General features: G+C 45.0%; 1 protein-coding gene across 10 annotated transcripts in view; it reads left to right on the top strand.

Moving 5' to 3' along the window:
* The window catches only part of MAP2K4 (mitogen-activated protein kinase kinase 4), a 599,606-nt gene that overhangs the window by 154,751 nt on the left and 420,026 nt on the right, over window positions 1-24,829 (top strand). For 4 of the 10 annotated variants that reach the window (XM_069200381.1, XM_069200379.1, XM_069200378.1 and 1 more), the window contains 2 exons: window positions 6,219-6,269; window positions 14,097-14,210. The exons of 3 other annotated variants lie outside the window; for them this stretch is intronic. In XM_069200381.1, the coding sequence (XP_069056482.1) occupies window positions 6,219-6,269; window positions 14,097-14,210 (165 nt within the window). The remainder of the gene's footprint in view (window positions 1-6,218; window positions 6,270-14,096; window positions 14,211-24,829) is intronic. 3 more of the 10 variants (XM_069200385.1, XM_069200382.1, XM_069200383.1) reach the window with 1 other exon arrangement.

Raw genomic sequence — 24,829 nt, 5'->3', positions numbered from 1 at the left:
CCGTCCCCTGCGGCAAAGGTGACGAGAACTCTATGGCATGAGCTACACAGAGAAATGGAATGGAGGGGGTGCCTTTTTCAGGGACTTCATTATGGTTGGGCACAGGGTTGAAGGAGGTGGTCGGCCACGGGGTTTTGCAACAATGAGACCAGATAGGACTCCGTACCCTGGTCGAGTCATGCACAGAAAAAGAAGATTTAAATTTGTTGTGCGAGTGACTTAAATGGGTGGGGAGGAGGAGAGGATTGGTTTTTAGGTTGGTAAATACATGGTATGTGGTTGGAAAATCAATAAAATACTATTTAAAAAAAAAATATATATCTTCTCCACAGTTGTCGTTTAAGGCTTCTCACCCTCAAAACTGTGTTTCTGGTAGCCATCACTTCGCGAGTGAGCTTCAGGCTTTGTGTGTTCATCCTCCATTCATCACTTTCTTCCCTTACATGCTGGTTCTGCCTACTAGGCGAACATTTCTCCTGAATGTTGTGATGTCATTCTACATTACAGTCCATCACTCTGCTGATGTTCTGTGCAAAACCTCACCCCTCTAAGGAGGAGGAAACGAGGCTCCTTTACTTGGACCCTAAGAGAGCACTCTGCCTCTCCATTGATCACACGAAGGACCACCAGGTTGACTATCTTTATGATGTTTGCCTAAGCGGAAAAAGGCAAAGCAGTGCAGAAGCATACCATCTCACCCTGGATCATGCATTAAAATCTGGCTAAGGTGAAGCCTCCTGAAGGACTGGTGCCCACTTCACCAGGGCCGAAGGTCCTACCACACTGGATCCCTGTCCTAGTCATCCGACACGTTGCTAGGTAGGCATCCCTTCAGACATTCGCCAAGCATTGTTTTCTGGATGGCCAGTCCATTGAGAAGGCACTTTGCCTGCTCGTTTCTGTAGGACTTTCTGGTTTGAGTCATCTGCAGCCCCATCTCCCTTAGGTACTTCTTTGGCATCTATTCAAAAAGTGAGTAATCGGCAGCTGTAAGTCTAGATCAGAAGAGCATGTTCCTTCTGTAATGCTCTATGTGGTCAAGGCTCTACTTAGCCACAGATTTTACACCGATCCTCCCATCATCTCCGTTCCTTTTTTGGACTCTATTATTTAATAAGATCCCATGTCCAGGAACTGGCACACATACCAATTTGCTTTCGCGGATCCACGTCTGTAGGGGCGGACAGTCTCAAAAGCAACTGACATCAGTGCACGGTAGTGGCACCTTTATAGGCCATGCACATCCTTTTTGGAATGGAACAGCATCAGTATGGCTCCGCGCAACTCCACCTTCCATAATGCCAAAGTACCACAAAAGTTTCCTTATGCAATCTGATGCCTGGGGAATATTCAAAAGGTGAGTAATCTACAGCTAGATAGTATCTATTAGAAAGAGCAAGATAAATAACTTGTTCTTCTGATGGATACAACTACCTGTGGATTCCTCACCTAATGAATACTCCCGTTGCGCCAGCATTCGACGGAAATCTTCTTCCTAGCTTCTGCACGTCGACGAGGACGTCACATTTGCCCACGCGACGCCGTCTGACGTCATACAGGCAATAAGAGGTCCTCTCCGACATGCCGACGTCAGTTCCCTTTTTTCCGTGCCATTCGAAACGGTTATCTTCGAGGGAGCTACTGTTGCTGTTCGGCAGTTACAGTGTGTTTTTTGCTGTGTGTTTTTTCTCTGAGGTTACTATGTCTCAGAGGAAGTCTGGTTTTAAGCCCTGTCGAGAATGTGGGGGCAAAATGTCTGTTACTGACCCACATTCGGACTGTTTGTGGTGTTTGAGTTCCGACCATGATGTGGCCAGGTGTGATTCATGTCAGCACATGAATCCGAAAGCCCTGAAGGAGCGAGAGGCCAAACTTTTTATGGCGAAGTCGAAGAGAAAGGAGAAGAGGCACCATAGAAAATCCTCCTCGCCGAAGTCTCATCGACGTCATCGAGACTCCCGGCGTCGTCGTGAATCACAGCGCCGGTCGAGTAAGGAGAGGTCTCGGTCGAGGTCGCTATCGACTCGGCGTCGGAAGACTTGGGAGGTCAGTCCCACAGTCACTCCTCATCCATCGACGCCATTGCCTTCTCCAGCTTCGCCGACTTCGCCCGGGTCTTCAGGCCAGCCGCCTTCAGTATTTGAGGTGCCACAGGCTCAAATGTTCTCACCGGCGTCGGTGTCGCCTTCGATCCAGGCACCCCAGTATCTGGCTTTTCTGGCCCCTGGAGCTGATAATACCGCATTTTTAAATGCAATGTTTTCCATCTTTCAGCAGATGGCTCCAGGTGGCGCACCGACTGGGCCTTCGGGTCCGTTGGCTTTCAGTTTGGGTGCTCCGGCGCCGCTGCGACCAGCACCCTTCATGCCCTTTCTCCCCTTGGGGAATGTGGGCTCGGCGCTGGTGTCGGCTCCGGTGGCTCCAGAGGTTTCGGCTCCATCGGCTTCGGTGTTTCGGCCAAAAACACTGTCTGGGCCTTCTGCGACTCCGAGGCAGTCTTCTCTTCATCCGACTCCTGGTTCGGCGTCGAAGCTACCTGTGGCGCCTGTTGACCCGGCGTCGGACGGATCCGGTGATCGGCGTCGTTCCTCGACATCTGCGGACGCCATGTCGACGCCGAGGATTGAGGAGAGGCTACATTCGAGGAGACGTGCTCTCCGTCTCTTGGAAGAACAGGAGTATCAGCAGGTCCTGGAGGAAGGAGAAATTGAGGACTCTGGCGAGGGTCTTCATGGACTGGACACAGCTAGTGGCCTTGATACTTCCCCTGAGTGGGACTTGTCATCTCCAGGGGAGTATACTGAAGAGGCGACCACTTTTCATGCTGTGATAAAGAAGGCAGCTAACTTCCTGGAACTGCCTTTGCCGGTAACTGAAGCGAAGCAAAATCTGCTGACTGAGGTTTTACATCCGGCCTCTACATCAGCAGAACCTCTTTTGCCATTTAACGAGGCGCTGCTGGAACCTGTATTGGAGGTCTGGAAGAAGCCGGTATCTTCCTCGGCTGTCAATAGGTCTGTGGCCAGGAGGTATTGGGCTGCACCAACTGACCCTGGCTTTCTTTCCAGACACCCTACGCCTGAAAGCTTGGTGGTCCAGGCTTCCTGTTCGACAAGATCTGCGCCTGGATCTTTTCCATCAGTGCCGGCGGACAGGGACTCCAAAAAGATGGATATGCAATCAAAGAAAGTGTTCTCGTCATGTAGCATGGCGTTAAAGTCCACCAACGCTACGTGTATTTTGGGGAGGTACATTTATGCTCTGATGGACGAGATAACATCTACGTATACAGAGGTTCCTCAAGGGCTGTTGAATCTCGTGTCAGACGCTCAAGCTGCTGCAACCCAGGTTATCCAATCTGGGTTGGATACAACTGACTCAGTGGCCAGAGCGATGGGCACGGCTGTGGTTGTGGGAAGACAGGCTTGGCTTCGCAACTCAGGGTTCTCTTCGGATGTGCAGTCGACCCTGTTGGACCTCCCTTTTGATGGGGACAAGCTCTTTGGTGCCAAGGCAGATTCGGCTTTGGAGAGGTTTAAGGAGAGCAGGGCCACGGCCAAGTCGTTAGGACTACAAGATATTACTTCTGCCTCCTCCAGATTTTTTAGGAGGTTTCGAGGATTTGGTCATGGTTCATCCTCTTCCTCCTTTCGGGGAAATTCCAACAGCCTACCTCTTCACTCACCTATACGTCTTTTAGAGGTAGGGGTAGGGTTCTTACCAGGGGAGCCTCTCAGCAGCACTCTGCCTCTTCCTCTTCCTCTGGAGGGGTGCAGCAGGGGAAGCAGCCTTAGGCTTCCACCAATTCCCACTCACTCCTCTCCTGTAGGGGGAAGGTTACTGTATTTTCTTCACAAGTGGGAGGTCATCACATCAGACGCCTGGGTTACCAGCATTGTGAGAAAAGGCTACACCCTTCCCTTTCGGGAGTTTCCGCCCCCCATCCCGCCCCGTCCATCTTATTGAAAGTTGGCTCGCCCCAGTCATAGCCCTCCTCCAGGGAACTGGGGAACTACTTGCATTGTTGCGATTTGCTGTCAGTGTACAAAAGTCACACCTGGCTCCTTCATAGAGGCTCCCTTTCATCAGAGCCATCCCGTATATTGTTTGTTTTCATGCTTGTACATTTGGGCTTGGACCCCTTTGTGTCAACCTCAGTCCTGGGTGCCAGTGAAGGTGGCTCTGAGACTTGTTGACTTGTTGGCCTCCTGCATCCTGTGTGTCGGCCATGCCCAGGCTCTTCAGTGGGATCTGAAGTCTCAGTTGGCCCAACATCAAAGAAACCTGTTAGATTCCCTCCAGGTGTCTCTCAGAGACGCATTCCACTTGGAATGTAACACAGGACTCTTACATGCCTTCCTTCCGCCACATCCCTTTCTACAAGTTCTAAAGAAGATCAGGAATGTTTGGGCTGAAGTCATTCTAGTGGCACCCCATTGAGCCAGGAAAGTGTGGTGCCTCTATCTTCTTCGCATGAGCATCTGTCCTCTGATTAGGTTGCTGTTTCAGGAGGATCTTGTTGCTGAAGCAGGGCAGGGTTTTGCAACCGGGCCTGTGCAATTTACACATCTAAGTATGGAGATTGAGCTGCAGGAGTTGACAACATTCAGTCAGTCGCTTGAGGTAGTGGATGTAATCCTTGCACCCAAGGGGGCTGCAAAATCTGTGTATGCTGAACAACGGGACAACTTTGTGGCCTGGTGTGGCACTCATTATACGGACCCTTTCCAGTGAGCAAGGTTAAAGGTTATCTGTCCAACATTTTGGTCTTTTGTGTTTATCGGACCAACTGTCCTCCTTCAGTTTTGCCAGTTGTGATGCAATTTTGTAAGTGGTTTAATCCACGTTTCCTCCTACACCTTTTGTGATGCCACAGTGTGACATTAATCTCCTCTATTCTTATGTGCACCCCTTTTTAGCCACTGCACAGCTGTTCATTCAGTGCCCTCATCCTGAAGTTGGTCTTTATCATAGCAAAAACTTAAGGTCTTTGCATGCGTGAGCTTAAATGTTATCAGTTCAATTGCCCTACACCACTTTCCTTCAGGGCAAACTGGTAATGAGGACTCAGGCAACCTTCTTGTCGAAAGTAAGGACTGCCTTTCAAGTCGGACTGTCAGTCACTCTTCTGCCATTTTGTGCCCCACCTCATCCCTCAAAAGTGGAGCAAAGATGCCAGTGTTTGGTTCCCAGTAGAGTGCTGAGCTTTCAATTCAATCGCACAAATGAACATTAGGTGGACATCAGCACTTTGTGGGGTTCTCCGGGGCAGAATAAAGTAAGGCAGTGCAGAAAATGATTTTGTCCATGTGGATAGTCCTTTACATTAAGAAATGCTATTGTCTGGCCAAGAAGATGCCTCTTGAAGAATAGAGGGCATATTCCACCAGGTCCAAGGCTGCTCCTATGGCATTGACATTAGGAGTGCCTGTCCTAGATATTTGTTAGGCCACAGCATGGGCATCAGTGCACACATTCACGAAACATTACTGCTTTGACAGCCATTTCAGGCATTGCTTATTCAGTCCTGCAGGGCCTTTTGATCTGAGTCATTCTCCAGACCCACCAGCAAGCAATGTACTGTTTTGTTATCAATTCCAAAGATGAGGAATCTGCGATTTATAAGTATCCATCCGAAGAACAAGTTACTTACCTTCAGTAACACTCTTTTTGGTGTATACTCTATCTAAATGCAGATCCTCACTGCCTGCATCCTCTTTCTGTGGAATAGACTCTGTTGCATCTGAGAACGTCCCAAATGAGAGATATGCACACTAGCTCAAATAATTGTTTTTTGGACTCCAAGTCTGAGGGTGCGGACCGTGTCCAACAAGAAAGTGATGCCGGCACACTCGGATGGCGCTTATATGTATCTGCACACATCACTTCTGGGACGTAGTGAAGTTGATGCAGAGCCATGTGCCAACACGCAGAGACTATGTTGAAAAATCTTCTGGATTCAGGTTGGCTCCTGGAGATATTCTAAAGGTTAAGAATCTGCTATTAGATAGAGTATTCACCTGAAAGAGCTTTACCAAATGTAAGTTACTTGTTTGAGTTTGTATGGAGCTTATCATATGGTATCACGTTACACAGAGTTATATTTCTTTAAAATTTAAGTTTCAGAATTTTAAATCTCATTTATTAAAACTATTTTCATTATCTTAAAAACCTCTGAACAGATCCTTCATAATGAACATATTTTTTCTGATTTGTAGTATGTGGATAGCTGGCAGCGGGATGAACATAGTGCCATCAGGAGAAAAAAAGTGAGAATAAAATTAGTATACTATTAGCAACTCTGTTTTATTTGCAAATTGGTATTTTTGTTAAGGTTATAAAAAGTGAATTTTAAAATCACTCTATATTGATTTTCACTCTTGGAAGAACATCCATTTACCTGAAGTTCTGGTTCTGATTGACATAGCTTTTTTCCATTGTTATATGTTACTTGCTCCAACAGTTCAGGAGTGTTTCACATTTACTCACATAAAGCTTTTCTGTGAACTGGACCCTGTGTCTATTAGTGATGCATATTTGTGCTTGAAAGTGGTCGTGTCTAGTGGTGGTTTTTGACTGTGGTGCCAGAAAACGTTCAGCTGACTCACTGTTTTCTATTTGAACTGTTAGGATACCTTATAGATCCCTTTGCCCCAGCTCCCTGATGTTTTTGAATATTTATTAGACACAGAAGCATTATTGTGTGAAGTAGATGTTAAATGTTTCAAGTTTAAGGTATCTGAAGACTGCATTTGGAATCTACACCGTCAATGAAAGGCTAAAATGTTCGTACTAGTTGGTGAAAAGTTTTATCTTTTGTGCAAAGTAAGTCCAGGTAGACTTATCAGTATAATTTACAGGAAAGAGCAATAGGCAAAGAAATCCAAATGCAATCAACAGCACAAATGGAGGTGGAATTAGAGAAATAGAGTTGGGAAACTGGAAATTAAAAATTGAGGAATGGTACGGAGGTGAAAGCCCAGTAGAGCAGGTAACTGTTTAAAGCCACATACTGAAGAATGTGTAAGATATTTGTCTAGTTGAAGACCTTTAGAGACTTGTGTGTCCACCTGAATTAACCTAAAATTTCGAAGCTCAATTCTGAAAAGACTGAGTTCCTGATTATAGGTGGACTCCTTCCCTTTGGAACAAGCTTTGTGGCCTGCTTATTTAAGTAAAGCTCCCAGTCCAATACATACAGTTCTTAATCTTTGTATTTACTTGTAATAGAGATTTATCTTTAGTCCCCCATATTAACAAAACAGCTTTCCACCTGTTCCTTTTACTGAAAATGCAGCACAAAATACTTTATTTTCCTCAACAGGAAAATCGCTTTGTAGTTCTCCAAACTCTGGTGTGCTTGCTTAATCTTCTTTGATTGGGACAGATTGTTTGATCTTCTTGATTGTCTGCAAATCACTCGGAGACCTTCAGCTAAATTTATGCAGGCTGTCCCACACAGGAGCAACGTCTGCAGAAATATAGATATTCTTTTTGGTACCCAGTGGCAGAGATTGACCTTTAAAGTTTTGTGTATTTGTCATGAACCTTTCTATGGACTGGTACTATATTATTGCAGAACAGCCTCCAAACTTGCCTGCTTATAAGAAAGCCCCAGCCTTCTCAGCCAGACATCTCTCATTTTCCGGAATTATGAGAACCTGGTATGGAGGTAGAGCCTTCTCCTTCCTGATGGTCGAGAAGGGCATTTTCCTTCCTCTGACTCCATATAGTACTTCTGATCATATCACATTATGATCTTTCTCGGGCAGGCTTCTTTCTTTTTCTAAAATTAAAAGATCCTGACATGGCAGTTGACCCGTCCGGTTCCTGGCAATCAAGAAGTGGAATTCCCTTCTTCTGGTTCTATATTTCAACTCTAATATTGTCACTTTAAAAAAAATGTAAAAAAAATATCCTGAAAAAGTTGCTCTTCGCACAGTTCCCAGAAGTGAAGCATTAAACAGCTAAGCTGCTTCCTGGCACTAGGGCACCCACCAGAGGTAATTTAGTGCTTAACAAGTTGATAACAAATAGTTACGACTGATGTCAACACGTTCAGATCTATGACCCAGTTTCACACATTGCATGTTTTGAGCATTGGGGGATCTGGGAAAAGGTCTCTGAGTGTAGTACAGAGATGACTGAAGGACAAAGGATTACACCTAAAAAATAAAAAATTTAAATACTAAACTGTGGTGCTGGACCTTGGCTTCGCCACTCATACCCATGCACCTCATGCCCCAGTGGATATGGTGAGAAACGAGGAGCCAAACCTTGATACCCTGTCATTAACAAGCAATTTCAGTGGGTCTCGCGTTTGCTCGAGTTAGAACTATTAGCATTGTAAATTCCTAACTGGACTTTTCTTGCCACATAAATTGAAAATGAAACAGTTGACATAAGTGAGCCGATTCAAAGCGCCATACCCGCCATGACCATGAGCCAGGAGGAAAGACACAAAAAGAAAAAAGTTTGCTTGGAGTCAAACGTATCAGCAGTCTTGCAATTATCCAACAGGGTCGATGGCCACGGTGGTAACAAAATTGCCCCAAGGAGAGACCAACCTAAAGCATTTACCATGATAACAAAGGATTTTTGAAAGGCAAGCTCATGAACGAGTGATACTTATGGGCATGCAGTGGGCGTGGTTGAATGCCCAGAGATTACAACACGTCAGAGCGCTTGCACACTCGACTGATAAACAGAGGTAATGCAGTGATTACGCCTGAAGCTGGTCTTCTGCTTTCTTTAGCTAATATATGCCTTCAATTTTAGATGAAGATTTATAACGTTCTTGTGAAAGCAATGGTTGTTTCATAGCTACACTATTGAATAGTCTTGTATACTAACATCTTAAGAAAACTAAGTTAGTCTTTATCCAATGACAAAGTGACACAATGAATTCGGATGGTTACATGCTAACAAATATATCATGTCTAGGGCACTAGTGATGATGCTGAAACGGATAAACACATCCTCCTCAGGAAGTAATCTTTCTGTTCCTACTCCAGGCCGTTGCAGGCCAAAGCAACTACCCGTACAATATTGAAAGGTTTGGCTGTGGGATACAACTATCATATCCACTGGTGCCAAACTTTGAAATAGCCTGCCTAAGTATTTACTTGACCCCTCTCTCTTTCGATGCTCAAAAAGCAAGTAAAGAACTACCTGCTGTGGTTGAAATAATCCTGTTTGTGTCGGGGTCCTTTGTGAAATATTATCTTTGGTTTACTCTTTGATGGGAGATGTTGGTGCGCTACGTGCCTTAAATCTAAATATAGTTTTTGTTGTCTTTATACTGGGTGGTTGATTAAGTTATTGTGTTTTAATTATGTGTAATAGTTATGCAATTATAGTTTTGCCATCCTTGAATTAGCAGGATCGTCTGAATAATAAAATCCCAAGAGCAGCGGTTATAATTCTGAAAATTCTCAATGAGATGATGTTGTCTGTCACGTTGTTTTGTTTGTATAAATAACTTTTTACCTACCTCAAAAATAGTTTATGGATTTCCAGCATGAACGCCTGTGCATTGTTTACATTATTTTAAGTGTGTTGGTTTACATTGTAAATCAAATTATAGTAGTGTTGTAGAGAAAAAAACAAAAATGTTAATTAGGAGAAATGTTGCAAGCAAACATTAAAATTTGCTAATGTACCGCTAGCCCCTACCCAAAGTTGCTTAAGTCTTGCATGTGGCATCGTCATAGTTATTGTTTCATTACTATGCCTAGTTGTAACGGTTCAGTAAAATAAAGTTAAGTCTGTGTATTCACTGTATTTTCATATGTATGTCTTGCACAGTTTATAATATGTATTCAGAGAGCTGCAACTAGAAAACATTTTCTAAATTGAAATTCCACCCAAAACTCTTAAGTTTTTAAATCTTAATGGACGAATGGGAAAATAATATGCTAGGGTCCTGATTATGAGTGGGCCGGATTTAGCTGTGGGGGTTACTGTGTGGAAGGAAATAATGTTTCTGCCCAGTATCTAAGCTTCTGAATCTGGTTATTCAGAGTCTTTATTCCAAGATTGTTTTTGACTTTTAATGAATACAACAGAGAACATAGATATCATCTTAAGTGGTAGGATTCAAAGAATATATCATGGGGAAATAACAAACTGGATTATTTTATCCAAGTACAATGGCGTTTAACTATAGAGAGAATTTGTGGGTTATTTGGAAAACACATGACAGTACAGCTGTAGAGGGTTAATCTTGCTGGATGACATGATACTAAGTATCATCTGGTGTCTGGTCTGATGTCAAGATTGTCTGGTCTGACATCAAGCTTGTCAGATCAGAGCTGTTAGAGACTAATGCCATTAACCTATTTTTATTTTCAGAAGCTGGGGAACATGTGTGGTCAACCACCCATCTGTTCCTCATCTGAATGGCTTCTGCAGCTTCTGTTTTGTTCTTTTGCTAGACCATCATGTCTCTTTTTAAATTGTGGCAATAGCAGGAGCATTGTCATTTTGCATTATAGCGAATTCCTTTGATATTTCAGGATAGGCTTTTTACATCTACTTTGGGATCTTTATGTTGATTGACTTAGGATCTGCAATCTGTGGATGTTTGAGAATGTCTTTAATTTAAGAAGTGCCAATGATAGCTAAGCTCTAGAATGTATGTGCCTTCCTCTTTATGTTGCATAAGAATGTGTCTTAGCAGGTACGAAGTTACAATAGCAGTGATTAAGCTGCCCTAGGCAGTCAGTATCTTCAAACGATCAGCAAGAAGGGTTGAAAAACATGGGGAGAAAGAAAAGAGCATAAAGGCTAATAAACGGTACCAGACCAAGGAAAAGCTCAATCCTACGCAATGCTCACTCTGACCCTTACCGTGAGTTAAGTGGGAGAGTGGAGTCAGTGAGCGGTTGTACAGCAAAGAGCCCTGGGACCTCTTTCTATTTTTGAAGTGAATGATAGGTAAATGCTTTCTTGAGTATACCTACACAAGCAAAAAGATGGTAATCAACTAATGAAAAGGAGAAAGATTAGGCGTGACAGTTTGAGATATTAAAGTGGCGCTTGGTATTGAAGACGTTAATAGACTATGAAAGAAGAAAAGCACGAGTGGTAGTGCGCATGAGTGCAGGTATTTCAGTAGGATAGTAAGCATTAATGTGAGATCACATTTCGCTGGGAAAGACAGTATCGCTCAAATTGCTAGTTGAACACAAATAACTCTCATAGTAAGTGCTAACAAAAGCATGGTGATAAAACATACCAGTAAGTATGAGCAATAGATGACAAGAGTATCGGGGGCAGAATCTCTCAGTTGACCATTTCAAAGTCCGATACGTTTGACAGAAAGGAGTTCAAGACATCAAGTTAATTGAAAGTGAGATTTCTTTTAGTAAGTGATTTTTAAGCAGACTATGGGGGTTATTACAACTTTGGAGGAGGTGTTAATCCGTCCCAAAAGTGACGGTAAAGTGACGGATATACCACCAGCCGTATTACGAGTCCATTATATCCTATGGATCACGTAATACGGCTGGTGGTATATCCGTCACTTTACAGTCACTTTTGGGACGGATTAACATCTCCTCCAAAGTTGTAATAACCCCCTATATCAGCAAATTAGATGGAATTGACTTGGCTCTGAGGTCATTCCTTTTGGAGGGAAAAGCCTGCATGCTTATGGTGTTTTCTGAGTAATCTTGTAAGGTTCCAGTTTTGGTGCAGTTCCAGATTATATGTTGGTGTCTCTTAGATGTGGCAGAATCAACTTTGTGTGGGTAGTCCTCAGAGGCATGAATATGATGGCTTTTTGAGCTGCCTTTTATCTTTTCAACATTAGTACTTTATGGGCCATCTCAATCTCGGCTTCCCAAGCACAGTTGGTGCCTACTTTTTAAGAAATCAAGGACTATAGGAACACAGCTTATTAAAATCACTCAGAAGGCCAAAAATGCTTAGATTCTCTTCTGTGCTAAGAGCCTCCAATTCCATGATGTCTGTTTCCTGGAGTCTGATCTTGTGTGAATGAGCCTCCACTTCTTTTTGTGGTTTCGGCTTGTTGTCCTCCAAGTGACTAATACTCACTTTGCTTTCTGTGGCTTTTAGTTAGTTCATAAAAGTTTTTTCTCATGCCAGTAATTTTATTTTTCATTATGTCATTATGTGTTTTAGTTGTTTGTGTCAGATCATGTAATGTTGTCAGTCTTTGGAGGACATTTTCCATTGATGGTCCAGTATAACGCTGCCCCTTTATCGGAGACTCTGCAGTTGAAGGCTCAGGCTTGCAATGTTTTTGGCCCGTTTTCATCTCTTTCTGATCTCTTGGGTCTTTTTCCTTGGATCCAATATGTTGTGGCCTTCGGTAGTCAAGAAGGGTTATAATTTAACATTTGCAAGGTTTGGCACATGTTAAGGCTGTGGATGAGAGATGTCTCTGATCATCATATGTACAAGTTTAGTTGAATTACGTAGGAGTAAGTATTATAGGGAGAATTACCAGCAGATGTTTGTTTTTTCTCATGAGTATTCTTTGAAGTGTGCAAGTTGTGGAGTGACCATCTTTGATGGAGGTGGGATGGGCCACAGCTCACTGTTGAATCACTCCCGAAATTATTAAGAGATAGTTTATGAGCTTGGGTGGTTCACCAATATTTAGGCTGAGAATCAGGTTGAACTTAGCGTGATGGCACCGTTTTGGGTGTACTGCAAGAGAAGCTGTTGTAGACTTTCAGTGGCTTATTCTATATAATTTGTATCTTCTCCGGTATGTGAAGCAAAGCATAAAGCAAGTGTGAATGGGGACAGTGTGTATCACTGGAATACAGGCAGGGCATCATTTTGAGTGCACTGAAAAAAACAGTACTGTAGCCTTTCAGTGTCTATATGCTGTTCAGTATCATCAAACTTAGACTTATGGTGGTATGTGAAGGTAGTTGGCGGCAGGTGCATTTTGTACATTTTCACTAATTCTAGGAGGGCATTAGTGGTCGATTACAGCAGTACCAATGCTGATTGAATGAAGACTCGACTTCAGTGGTGGTGTGTCTTGCGTCCAAAATTAGTTTTATGTACACTGATCTCTCTCTCCTATCAAAGTACAGTGAAGAACCCTTAGGCACCTTACTACTCTTTTAGATGGTGGGCATCATGTTATCTTGTACCAATCGCACCTATGTGCAGGGAACTGCTCCCGATATCATAGTCTGGAGATTCAGTCTCCACTTTTTTGTCACTGGGCACAGAGAAGCATCCCACTCTTAAGGTGAAGGTGAGGAGCGTAAAGGTGAGAAATCACCATGATCAAAGTGGTGAGGTGCTGTAACTTTGCTACAAGGTGGTCATTTTCCTCAGGCGTTAATCTGCTGAAACCTTGAAATAAACATGTTCACCTGTTTTTCAGGTCAAATTCCTCACTGTACCCCTATTCTGTGTTAATAAACACTCCCATTTACTACCTGCTGCAAAGCAGTGTAAATAGGGTTCATAAGGGGTCTACTTGTAAGGGGGGTGGGGGCATTTCATGCTACCCTTGTGCTGAAGACAATGGGTTGAACACGGGCTAGGGCTCTGGGCCCTTGCCGCATAAACCTAATGTGATGTTACTGGCCAGATTTTCCAGACAGTAAATTTATTATGGTATTTACACACATGAATATTCTGGGTGTCAGAACAGCGACTAGTTGTTGTTGGGCAAAGCAATATCCCAACCGAGGGCATGGTTCAGCCCAAATCCTAATCTGGCCTTTAGTTGGTACAGTACTTAAGCTTGAAGTCTCAGATACTTTATTTAGATGCCAGTGATAGAACAATATGTAGCTACCAACTATCGAAAAGGTTCGTTGTCATTTCAAAAGATCATGCTGATATTCGTTCAGTCCACTTAGAGGATCAAAGCCTGGAATTTGTGTGATGTACAGACGGACTAACACAACGTTAAACTCTTTTCAATGTGTGTAGTTAAGAAATGATATGTTGTAGTTATTGTTTAGAAACTGTAATACTTTAACTGCTGTGATAATGAACAAAAGTATTTGTTTTTCTGAAACCCCGACGCTCTTGTAATTTTGGAATTGCTTCCATTCCATTCCCAATTAAAGTTCTTTTTTTCTAACTCTTCTAAGGATGCCGAAGCAGGATTCAATACGAAATCTAGAGACATCTTACCATAAACAAGAGCCGAGGATGACTGGCGTGAAGAATTACAGCACAAATGAGCAGGCATCAAAAAACAGGCTGTATGTGCTGTTTCACTAGAATGGGTTATATCAAATTGTTAGCAATCCATATGCTAGAAAGTTGCTTACCTCAACACTGTCAGAATCGGCACTCTTTTTGAGCAATGAGAAATTTAACCCTGTTGATTTGCTTTCCAGGTTTTTTCTTTCTATTAAATGCGAAATGTTGTCCAGTGTTTTGTGAGTTATATCAAACTTCTATGGTGACCTTTTGATATAAGCATTATAACGTGGAACATAGGTTAAAACTAAGCATATTACATTCGTGACACTTGGAGGTAAAGTGACTTGTGTTGCAAAAATGCAGTGCATCGTTTCCGTTCCAGAAAGGCAGTGATAGCATTCTTCCTCACATCACTTAAATTAAATTGTTATTGAAATCTGCAACATAAAACTTGTTAAATTGACAATTTGACATATTTTTAGAGTACTAACTTTACTTAAATGATCTTATGCAGCAGAAGCTATGATAACATGGATTTAAATTAGTGTCATCATGCATTGAATTTTCCCAAAAATGAATTCATTTAACAGAACTCAATAGCGTTTACTTAACTTTAACAGTTACTCCAATTGTAACAGTACCCGTATCATGACTGATACTGTACTCTTAAGACCTGCCAAATAAAATATTTAAAAAATACAATAAATTATTCCAACTTCCTTTTCCCCACTGCTGCAGTGAGTGTAGTAAGCCTGTGTATTATGTAAAGTGTGAATAAATACCTTGTTTATGACCAAACGTCATGGGAAAGCTGGAGCTCTAGTTCACCTTAACAATTTTAGGACTGGAACATCGCCCTGGAAATGTTATTACTAAGAAAATACTTGACCTTGAACCTGTCTGATTTTGATTCTGCTTCTCAGCTGACGGTTTCCAGAAAGAGATGAGGGACTTAGTTACTGCTAACAGTAGACACATTACATTTACAGAAATTATAGGCAGTACCTGGCAAGGAACCTAACGGGGTCCATATAGTTAAGAATAAATTAGCACCTTTCACTCTAATACTACTACTCAAGCTCTCGAAATTACTAGGGTATTTTGGCACCTTTCTAGGCGATGGACTCGAACTGCAGACAACACATGAGAAGATGTCACCTAGGTAATTTGATCTGTCAGATAATGAAAGGGCCAGGACTAGTGAAAAGGTTTGCATCGGACAAACGCATTTATTTGACCCCTAAGCTATAATTTGATTCTTTTGTTAACAAATGATATATTACATTGCTAGATAATTTGTTTACTGAACAATACAAATCTTGCAGTAGTGCCACAAACCTCTTAGTCTTCGGTGCGTTATCATTTATGTGTGAATCATTTTAATATTCCAACAAATAGTGGATGCGTTTAAGTGCATACATTTTCATTGAATTTCAAAGTACGCAGCCACCTAAGTCAGTCGATCTTTCATTTTTGCCACATGACTACAAAAAGATTGTTAACAAAGGAAAACCAAATAATGGTTTTTTTATTGTTAAGTTTGCTTCAACAGCGTTCTAGTCCTTGAAATACTTATTAATTAATACAATTGTTTCTTTTCTGCCCAAACTAAATATTATGATATCCCTGCCACCTAATAGTTGAATCACAACTGCCATTCAAATGCTGTATAATCAGAACATTACCCCTGTATTGTGCATGCATTTGTCAAGTGGTGCATGCACACAAACATCTCTTTGGGACCCGCATTGTGCATATCATTCCTTCACCAGTTTCCACTTTTCCTCCAAGTGGTGAGGATCTGAAATCTTCCCAAATTTTAAGTTTCGCCTGAGAGCGCGCATACACTATTGCTGACAAGACATGTTGTTCGCTTATAGTGGGTTTCGATCCCACCAAGTGCTTATCATTGGTTGGCTTCATTGTTGCTCTCATTTGTTTGCTTCAGACTTGTTAATGTTAACGTCCTCTTGTTCTGTTTGGCTATCCATTGGAGAATGGCCGAAGTACTTGTGTCATTCCACTGCTCATGAGAGTGCATGTGTCTGTGTTGCTTGCCCCCATCCGTCCCCTCCATAGGTGCGTCCTTACTGTTGTTTGTACTCCTCCCTTTCCTTCATGCCCTTTTCCTTCTCATTGCTTGCTCCTTCTGCTGTGTTGCTATGCATCTGCTTTTCCCATTATCTTTGCTTTTCCCAACCCCTCCTTGCTGTTAGCTCCCACTTGCCACTACAAACGAACAGTGCTATCATGCAGACATCCACGGCGGCGTCATAGCATTTTCACCTCACACACTCTGTGTTCCACTCCCTCCGTGATGCATCCTGCCAGCTGTCATGCTGTGATACGTGGTTGCGCTGCTGTACAACATGAATAAAAAAACATTGACAAAACCAATAGATCTCTCGCAGTTGAGACCCATTAACTTTGTCAGTTATTGTTTGCTTTTCTTTTCCCCTCTCCTCCTCCTTTTAGTTTGGCTCCTGTAGTTTCACTGACATTTTAGAGCAACAGACTTTTAAAACCTTTACTTCTCTTGTTCAGGATACATTGATCTGGCATGTGCTCTTTTGGCTACTCTTGCTTCAGGATTTGCGTTCAGACTGAGAATTCACCCATCCAACAGGAAAAGATTCATTTTATCATTAAGACCCTGAGTAAGTAGGCCAGAACAGGGTCTCTACCAACGGGGCAGGCTTTAACACACTTCTTTTTTCTGGTTAGATAGCATGCATTGTTCCCAGGCATCCTCCTTCCTTTTGATAAGAGGGCACTCTCATTAGCACGAAGCTGTTGGCACAACTATAAATGTAAAACACTGCATTTCATGACCATCCGTCCCATGGTACCAGACAACCTCATCATTGCTAATGTCCAGAGAAGGTCTCTTCTTGCTCTGCAGATCAAACGTCTTTTTCTCCAGAGAGTATGTTACACCATTGAGCCAAGCCCAGCTCTCAACTGGGTGCAGACTTTTTAAGCTGCCATTGTGCTGCAGAAGTGAGCTAATCTTAATTTTGTGAATGGTGCTGCAGTCAGGCTTCAGCATGAGTTGAGAAGTGAAAAAAAATCCTATTCTCATTAATCAGTGGGCAGTATCTCCCCAGAAGCTTGCAACATGGAGGAGAACCAAAACCTCATCTGTGCTTGTATATATGTGATATTTCTGATGGATACAACTACCTGTGGATTCCTCACCTCATGAATACTCCCATGGCGCCAGCATTCGACGGAAATCTTCTTACTAGTCTCTGCACGTCGACGAGGACGTCACTGTCTCGCACGCGACGCCGTCTGACGTCATACAGGCAATAAGAGGTCCTCGACGACGTGCAGACGTCAGTTCCCTTTTTTCCGTGCATTCGAAACGGTTATCTTCGAGGGAGCAACTGTTACTCTTGCGGTTACAGTGTATATCTTGCTGCGTACTCTTTCTCTGTGGAAATAATGTCGCAGAGAAAGTCTGGATTTAAGCCTTGTCGTGAGTGTGGAGGCAAGATGTCGGTGACGGATCCTCATTCCGATTGCCTTTGGTGTTTGAGCTCCGACCACGACGTCTCGACTTGTGATTCGTGTCAGCACATGAATCCGAAGGCCCTTAAAGAACGCGAGGCGAAGCTGTTTATGGCCAAGTCAAAGGAGAAGCATCACAAGAAAAAGTCTTCTCCAAGACATCGGCGTCATCGAGACTCCCGGCGCCGTAGAGAATCTCGGCGTCATTCAAGGGAGGCTCGTTCCAGGTCTCCGGATCGGCGCCGGAGGACATGGGAGGTCAGCCCCACGGTGACGCCGCATCCTTCGACGCCGTTGCTCTCTCCGGCGTCTCCAACTTCGCCTGGACAGGCGTCGGTGATTGAGGTATTGGAGCCTCAAGTGTTTTCTCCGGCGCAGACGCCGAGGCTGGCGTCGGGGTTGCCTCCGAGTCAGGCACCCCAGTATCCGGCTTTTCCCACCCCTGGAGCCGATAGTTCCGCATTCTTGAATGCGATGTATGCCATCTTCCAACAGATGGCTCCAGGGGGTGCTCCGGCTGGGCCTTTGGCCTTTTCTTTGGGTGATCCTGCGCCTCTTCGGCCGGCACCCTTTATGCCCTTTCTCCCGTTTGGGAACGTGGGCTCGGCGCCAGTGTCGGCGCCGGTGGCCGCTCCGATGGCTTCGGAGGGATTGGCCCCAGGGATTTCCATCCCGTCGACGTCGAGATTTCGGCCTGTGACTCCGGTGGGTCCATCCGTTTCATCTGCTCTTCAGTCGGCGCCGAAGTTACCTGTGGCGCCGGATGCGGCGTCGGTGGCTTCGGAAGATCGGCGCCGATCTCCGACTTCGGCAGAGGTATTGTCGACTCCGCGGATTGAGCAACGACTGCATTCAAGGAGGCGTGCTCTCCGGGTACTAGAGGAGCAGGAGTACCAACGAGCCCTAGAGGAAGGAGAGCTAGAGGACTCGGGTGATGGGCTGCGTGGACTGGAGTCGGCCAGTGGGCTGGACACTTCCCCTGAGTGGGACCTTTCGTCCCAGGGGGAATATACCGAGGAAGCTGCTTCCTTTCATACAGTGGTACGGAAGGCAGCTAGTTTTTTGGACCTGCCTTTGCCGGTGGTGGAGGCGAAACAAAACCTTTTGACAGAGGTGTTGCATCCGGCCTCAGCCGCGGCGGAGCCTCTATTACCTTTTAATGACGCTCTGCTGGATCCGGTTTTAGAGGTGTGGAAGAAGCCGGCATCTTCCCCAGCAGTTCACAGAGCCGTGGCCAGGAGGTATCGGACGGCTCCAACTGATCCTGGTTTCCTATCTAGGCACCCTACGCCGGAGAGCTTGGTTGTGCAGGCCTCCTGTTCGTCCAAGTCAGCGCCTGGTTCTTTTCCGACGGTGCCGGGGGACAGAGATTCAAAAAAGCTGGAGGCGCAGTCGAAGAAGATTTTTTCGTCCTGAAGTCTGGCTTTACAAGCCACCAATGCAACCTGTATCCTGGGGAGGTATATTCATGCTCTGATGGATGACATCTCCTCTTCGTTTACAGAGCTTCCCCAGGGTCTTTTGGATCTTGTCTCTGATGCTCAGGCTGCTGCGACCCAAATTATCCAGACGGGACTGGATACCACCGACTCGGTAGCCAGAGCAATGGGCACAACTGTGGTGGAAAGGAGACAGGCCTGGCTCCGTAACTCGGGCTTTTCGGCAGATGTACAGTCCACATTGTTGGATCTCCCGTTTGATGGGGACAAACTGTTTGGGGCTAAGGCTGATTCGGCCTTGGAACGGTTTAAGGAGAGCAGGGCCACGGCTAAGTCGCTGGGACTCCAAGCTCCTTCTTCCACGGCCTCTTCCAGATTCTTCAGGAGGTTTCGTGGATTTGGGCGTGGCTCTTCCTCCTCTTCCTTTCGGGGAAGATATCAGCAACCTGCCTCTTCCCATCCCTATAGATCTTTTAGGGGGAGGGGTAGGGTCCGCACCAGGGGAGCTTCTCAGCAGCACTCTGCCTCTTCCTCATCCTCTGGCGGGGTGCAGCAGGGGAAGCAGCCTTAGGCTTCCACCATTTCCCACTCACTCCTCTCCTGTAGGGGGAAGATTACAGCATTTTCTCACCAAATGGGAGACTGTTACGTCGGACACTTGGGTTCTCAGTGTTGTGGGAAAAGGCTACACCCTTCCCTTTCGGGAGTTTCCGCCCCTCATCCCGCCCCGCCCTTCGTATTGTTCACAAGAACACCTCCTGTTGCTAGAACAGGAGGTAGAAGTCCTCCTTTTAAAGGGCGCGGTGGAGTTGGTCCCGGAGCAGGAAAGGGGTCAAGGAGTTTACTCAAGGTATTTCCTGATTCCCAAGAAGGATGGTCGTTTGAGACCAATTCTGGACCTGAGGATCTTGAATTGGTTCCTCAAGCAGGAAAAGTTCAAGATGCTGACCCTAGCACAGGTGCTTTTGGCGTTGAACATGGAAGACTGGATGGTGTCTGTCGACTTGCAGGATGCTTACTTTCATATCCCGATACTCAAGTCACACAGGAAGTATCTCCGGTTTGTGGTGGGATCGCAACACTACCAGTTTGCGGTCCTTCCGTTTGGTCTTACTTCAGCACCTCGAGTCTTCACGAAGGTGATGTCGGTGGTTGCGGCAGAGCTCAGAAGGAAGGGGATAGCAGTATTCCCTTACTTGGACGATTGGTTAATCAAAGCCAAGTCCCCGGAGCTTGTGTTGCGTCATCTGCAGTCAACAACCCAGTTGTTGTTCGACCTGGGCTTTTCGGTGAACGAGCCCAAATCTCACCTAGAGCCCTCTCAGCGCCTCCTGTTCATAGGGGCAGTACTGGATACAACATTGGGTCGGGCCTTTCCTCCGCCTCAGCGGATTCAAGATATTCAGGATTTGGTTCCAATGTTTCGAAATGGAGCGGTAGTTCCAGTCCTCAAGGTCCTTCGTCTGCTCGGTCTTTTTGCCTCCTGCATTCTGTTGGTCACGCATGCTCGCTGGCACATGAGGGCTCTTCAGTGGTGCCTCCGAAGGCAGTGGTCTCAACACAGAGGGGATCTAGAGGGTACTGTCAAGATCTCCAGAGATGCTGCTGTGGATTTGAAGTGGTGGATTGCAAGCAACAATCTTTCACAAGGAAAGCCGTTCCAGCAGTCGCCACCAGTGACAACAGTCATAACGGATGCTTCCACTCTAGGGTGGGGAGCTCATCTGGGGGATCTGGAGATCAAAGGTCTTTGGACTCCAGAGGAACAGATTTTTCACATCAATCTGTTAGAGTTACGGGCTGTACGTCTGGCTCTCAAGGCCTTCCTCCCTTCCCTTCGTGGTCAGTCGGTACAGGTCCTAACGGACAATACTACCACGATGTGGTACATAAACAAGCAGGGAGGAGTGGGGTTGTACCTTCTCTGCAGAGAAGCTCTTCGACTATGGTCCTGGGCAAAGGACCATCGGATTTGCTTGATAGCAAACCATCTGGCCGGAGTTTTGAACGTGCGTGCGGACAGTCTCAGTCGCCACTTCTCGGCAGACCACGAGTGGCGTCTCCATCCAGATCAAGTCCGTTTAATCTTCCAGAAGTGGGGGTTTCCTCGGGTAGATCTGTTCGCCACTCGAGAGAACGCGCATTGTCCGTTGTTCTGCAGCCTTCAGTATCCGATGCAGGAAGCGTTGGGGGACGCGTTTCAAATGACCTGGTGCGGCCAGTTGCTTTACGCGTTTCCTCCCATACCCTTGATTCCTCGAGTATTGAGGAAGATTCGCCAAGACCGGGCTCTAGTAATCTTAATAGCTCCGGATTGGCCAAGGAGGGTGTGGTACTCCGACCTTCTCCAACTCTCAACGTGCCCGCCGCTCCGTCTCCCTTCCAGGGCAGACCTCCTCTCACAGTCGCAGGGGCAGGTTCTACACCCCAACCTCCAGAGTCTGCACCTACATGCCTGGAGATTGAACGGGGCAACCTGAGTTCCTTCTCTCTCCCGCCTGAGGTAGTGGATGTTATATTAGCGGCCAGGCGACACTCCACTAAATCTATCTACGCTAATAGGTGGTCTAAATTTGTTGCGTGGTGTGGAGAGAGGCAGATTGATCCCTTACATGCTCATCTATCGGACATTTTGTCTTTTGCTCCTCTATCTGGCGCAAAAAGGTTGTGCAGTGGCTACCATTAAAGGTTATTTATCGGCCTTGTCAGCCTTCATATGTCTTCCAGACCAACCATCTTTATTTAAATCCCCTATTGTTATCAGATTCTTGAAAGGTCTTCTAAATCAATATCCTCCAAAGCCATTCGTTATGCCGCAATGGGATTTGTCCTTAGTCCTGACTTTCCTTATGGGGTCCCCTTTTGAACCTATGCATTCTTGCCCCTTGAGGTATTTGGTTTTAAAAACAGTCTTCCTGATAGCTATAACATCAGCAAGGAGAGTGAGTGAGTTGCAGGCCTTATCAGTAAAACCCCCTTATACAACTTTTTATGGGGATAAGGTGGTGTTGAGGACCAAGGCTGCTTTCCTCCCGAAGGTTGTTTCACCCTTCCATTTGGCTCAGGCAATTACTTTGTCCACGTTCTATCCTCCGCCTCATCCTTCCAAAGAGGAAGAAAGACTGCACCGTCTGGACCCAAAGAGAGCGTTGAGCTTCTTTATCGATAGAACAAGGGATTTCAGGCTGGAGGATCAGCTGTTTATTGGATACGTGGGCAAGAGGAGAGGAAAGGCAGTCCACAAGAGAACACTATCCAGGTGGGTTGTTCTTTGCATTAAAATATGTTACTCTTTGGCAAAGAAGGATCCTCCTGAGGGTATTAGAGCTCATTCCACCAGAGCTAAGTCGGCCACTTCGGCCTTAGCCAGAGGTGTTCCTGTGGTCGACATCTGCAAGGCCGCAACTTGGTCGTCCCTTCACACTTTTGCAAACCATTACTGTTTAGATTCTGAGGTTAGAAGGGACGGCCATTTTGCACGGTCAGTGCTGCAGGATTTCTTGGTTTGACCATTTAGGCACCCACCGCCGGGCGTGGTACTGCTTTGGGACTCTATTCATGAGGTGAGGAATCCACAGGTAGTTGTATCCATCAGAAGAACGAGTTACTTACCTTCGGTAACGACTTTTCTGGTGGATACATTAGCTACCTGTGGATTCCTCACGGTCCCACCCGCCTCCCCGTTGCCTTTATGGTCTTGCCAAGTAATCCTTGAGTGCGCTCCTCTTGGTCCTTGAGGGTGCAATAGATGTATATATATATAATATATTTGTATATATATATGTGTATATGTGTATATATCTTTATGTATATACTTGGTGTGTGTATATATTTTAAAAGAGAGAGTTTTATATATATATATATGTACATAAAAAGATTTACAGTTATTCATACAATGTGGTGTATTTTACAATATAATGGATGTTGCCTTGCTCTTTCATTGCATTGCCTGGTTGTTCTCATGCACGTAAAAAATGATTGGTACTGACGTCTGCACGTCGTCGAGGACCTCTTATTGCCTGTATGACGTCAGACGGCGTCGCGTGCGAGACAGTGACGTCCTCGTCGACGTGCAGAGACTAGTAAGAAGATTTCCGTCGAATGCTGGCGCCATGGGAGTATTCATGAGGTGAGGAATCCACAGGTAGCTAATGTATCCACCAGAAAAGTCGTTACCGAAGGTAAGTAACTCGTTCTTCTAGAGCATTAACCTACCCAAAGCCAGCGGAGCACTGTACAGGGTCAAATGCAAGGATCTAGTAAACAAGTGATTTTAGCTGTCCCCTTAACAATGTAAAACTTATCAAGTAGGCTCATCCCATTGTGCCATCGCTATCCCTTCATTTTATTCCTGCTTCTGAGCTGTGCTATGGAGAGGTGCAAAAACACAAAAGCAACTGTTCTATGCTGTGGCTTTTGGACACCTCTACCAACCGTATTTATTTGACCAGCTGATGCAGCAGTTTTGTCAGGAGGTAACCCAGACAAAAGAAGCGTGCCATACCCTTAGTAGATAATACTGCCACATTTCCCACCAAACCAGATTCCCAGATGCTAGAAGGGTCTTCGCTGTATAGCAATGTAGTAAAACTCATGATAGTGTGGCTAGTAGCCCACCCGCAGTCCAGATTACAAGATCAGAACCATAAACATGACATCTTATCTACATACAGTAGTAAAGATGTACCAAATCACTCATCATTTTTTGGGAGCGCAGTAACTGTTGTGTTGGGACATTCACAGTTTACTCAAGTAGGACTTATTTCCCCCTCCAAGAATATCACATGCCCACACTGTGCCAGCATTTGGTGGCCTAACAGTGGTTAGGAGAAAGTAATTTTGATTCCCTGGTGTAAGAAATTGGGTTATTGGTGGAGAGTAGTGGAAGCTCCCCTCAGCCAAAAGCCACAGTCCTTATTAGGGTGAACCACAAAAAGCCCCTAAATTAACCTGTGCTTGCCCCTCTGGTAGTTTGTCACAAAACCAGTCAAGCTTACCTTGGAGGCACTGGGTATAATATTTATGCAGCACAAAAACAGTAATAAAGTGATGAAAACCCAACACAAGAAGTTCCCAAACCAATTTAGAAAAATGGTGTCAATTTATTTATTAAAAATCACTCTAAGACATATTAAATACATAAAATGATACCAGAAGGACAAAAATCCAGTTGCTAGATCCGGAAATTTTACATTTTGAAGTTTTAGGTAGCTATAACGCCTAAAACCACTCAGTGGCAATTGCGGTCATCCATTTGCGCTAGACTGGGAAAAAGTAACAAGTTCAGGCCAACCGCGATGAAGCACAGGTCGAATATAGGACCACTGAAATAATTACTTTCTCAAAGTCTGCCGCAAAGAGTTTGTTTCCAGTGGAAGAGGTTGCGAGGAGCAGGGAGAGTGTCACAGAAGGTTGTTGCTGGCCAGGCAGCATGGGCTTTTCTCTTTGTAGTGGGAAGAGCCGGCCAGGTGTTATGGACCGTTGTTGCTGGAGCTTCACGTCCGTGGTCACAGCAGGCCGTTGTTACTATAGTGTGAAGTGCAGATCTCGCCTTGTCGCTGCAGTGCAAAAAGCCGGTCTTCATCGGAGCATCACATTGGCAGTTGCTGCAGACTCTATATGCGAAGGGGCCCGTTTGTGGTTGTAAACAGCCCAAGTGTCAAGATTTCACTTTCTCTTCTTGGGAAGAGCTCAGACCAATGCCAGCTAAGGGTTTAGGACCT

Source organism: Pleurodeles waltl, chromosome 7 (assembly GCF_031143425.1).
Source record: "Pleurodeles waltl isolate 20211129_DDA chromosome 7, aPleWal1.hap1.20221129, whole genome shotgun sequence".
In the NCBI taxonomy this organism is placed as follows: Eukaryota; Metazoa; Chordata; class Amphibia; order Caudata; family Salamandridae; genus Pleurodeles; species Pleurodeles waltl.
This window is presented reverse-complemented; position numbering and strand designations above follow the sequence as displayed.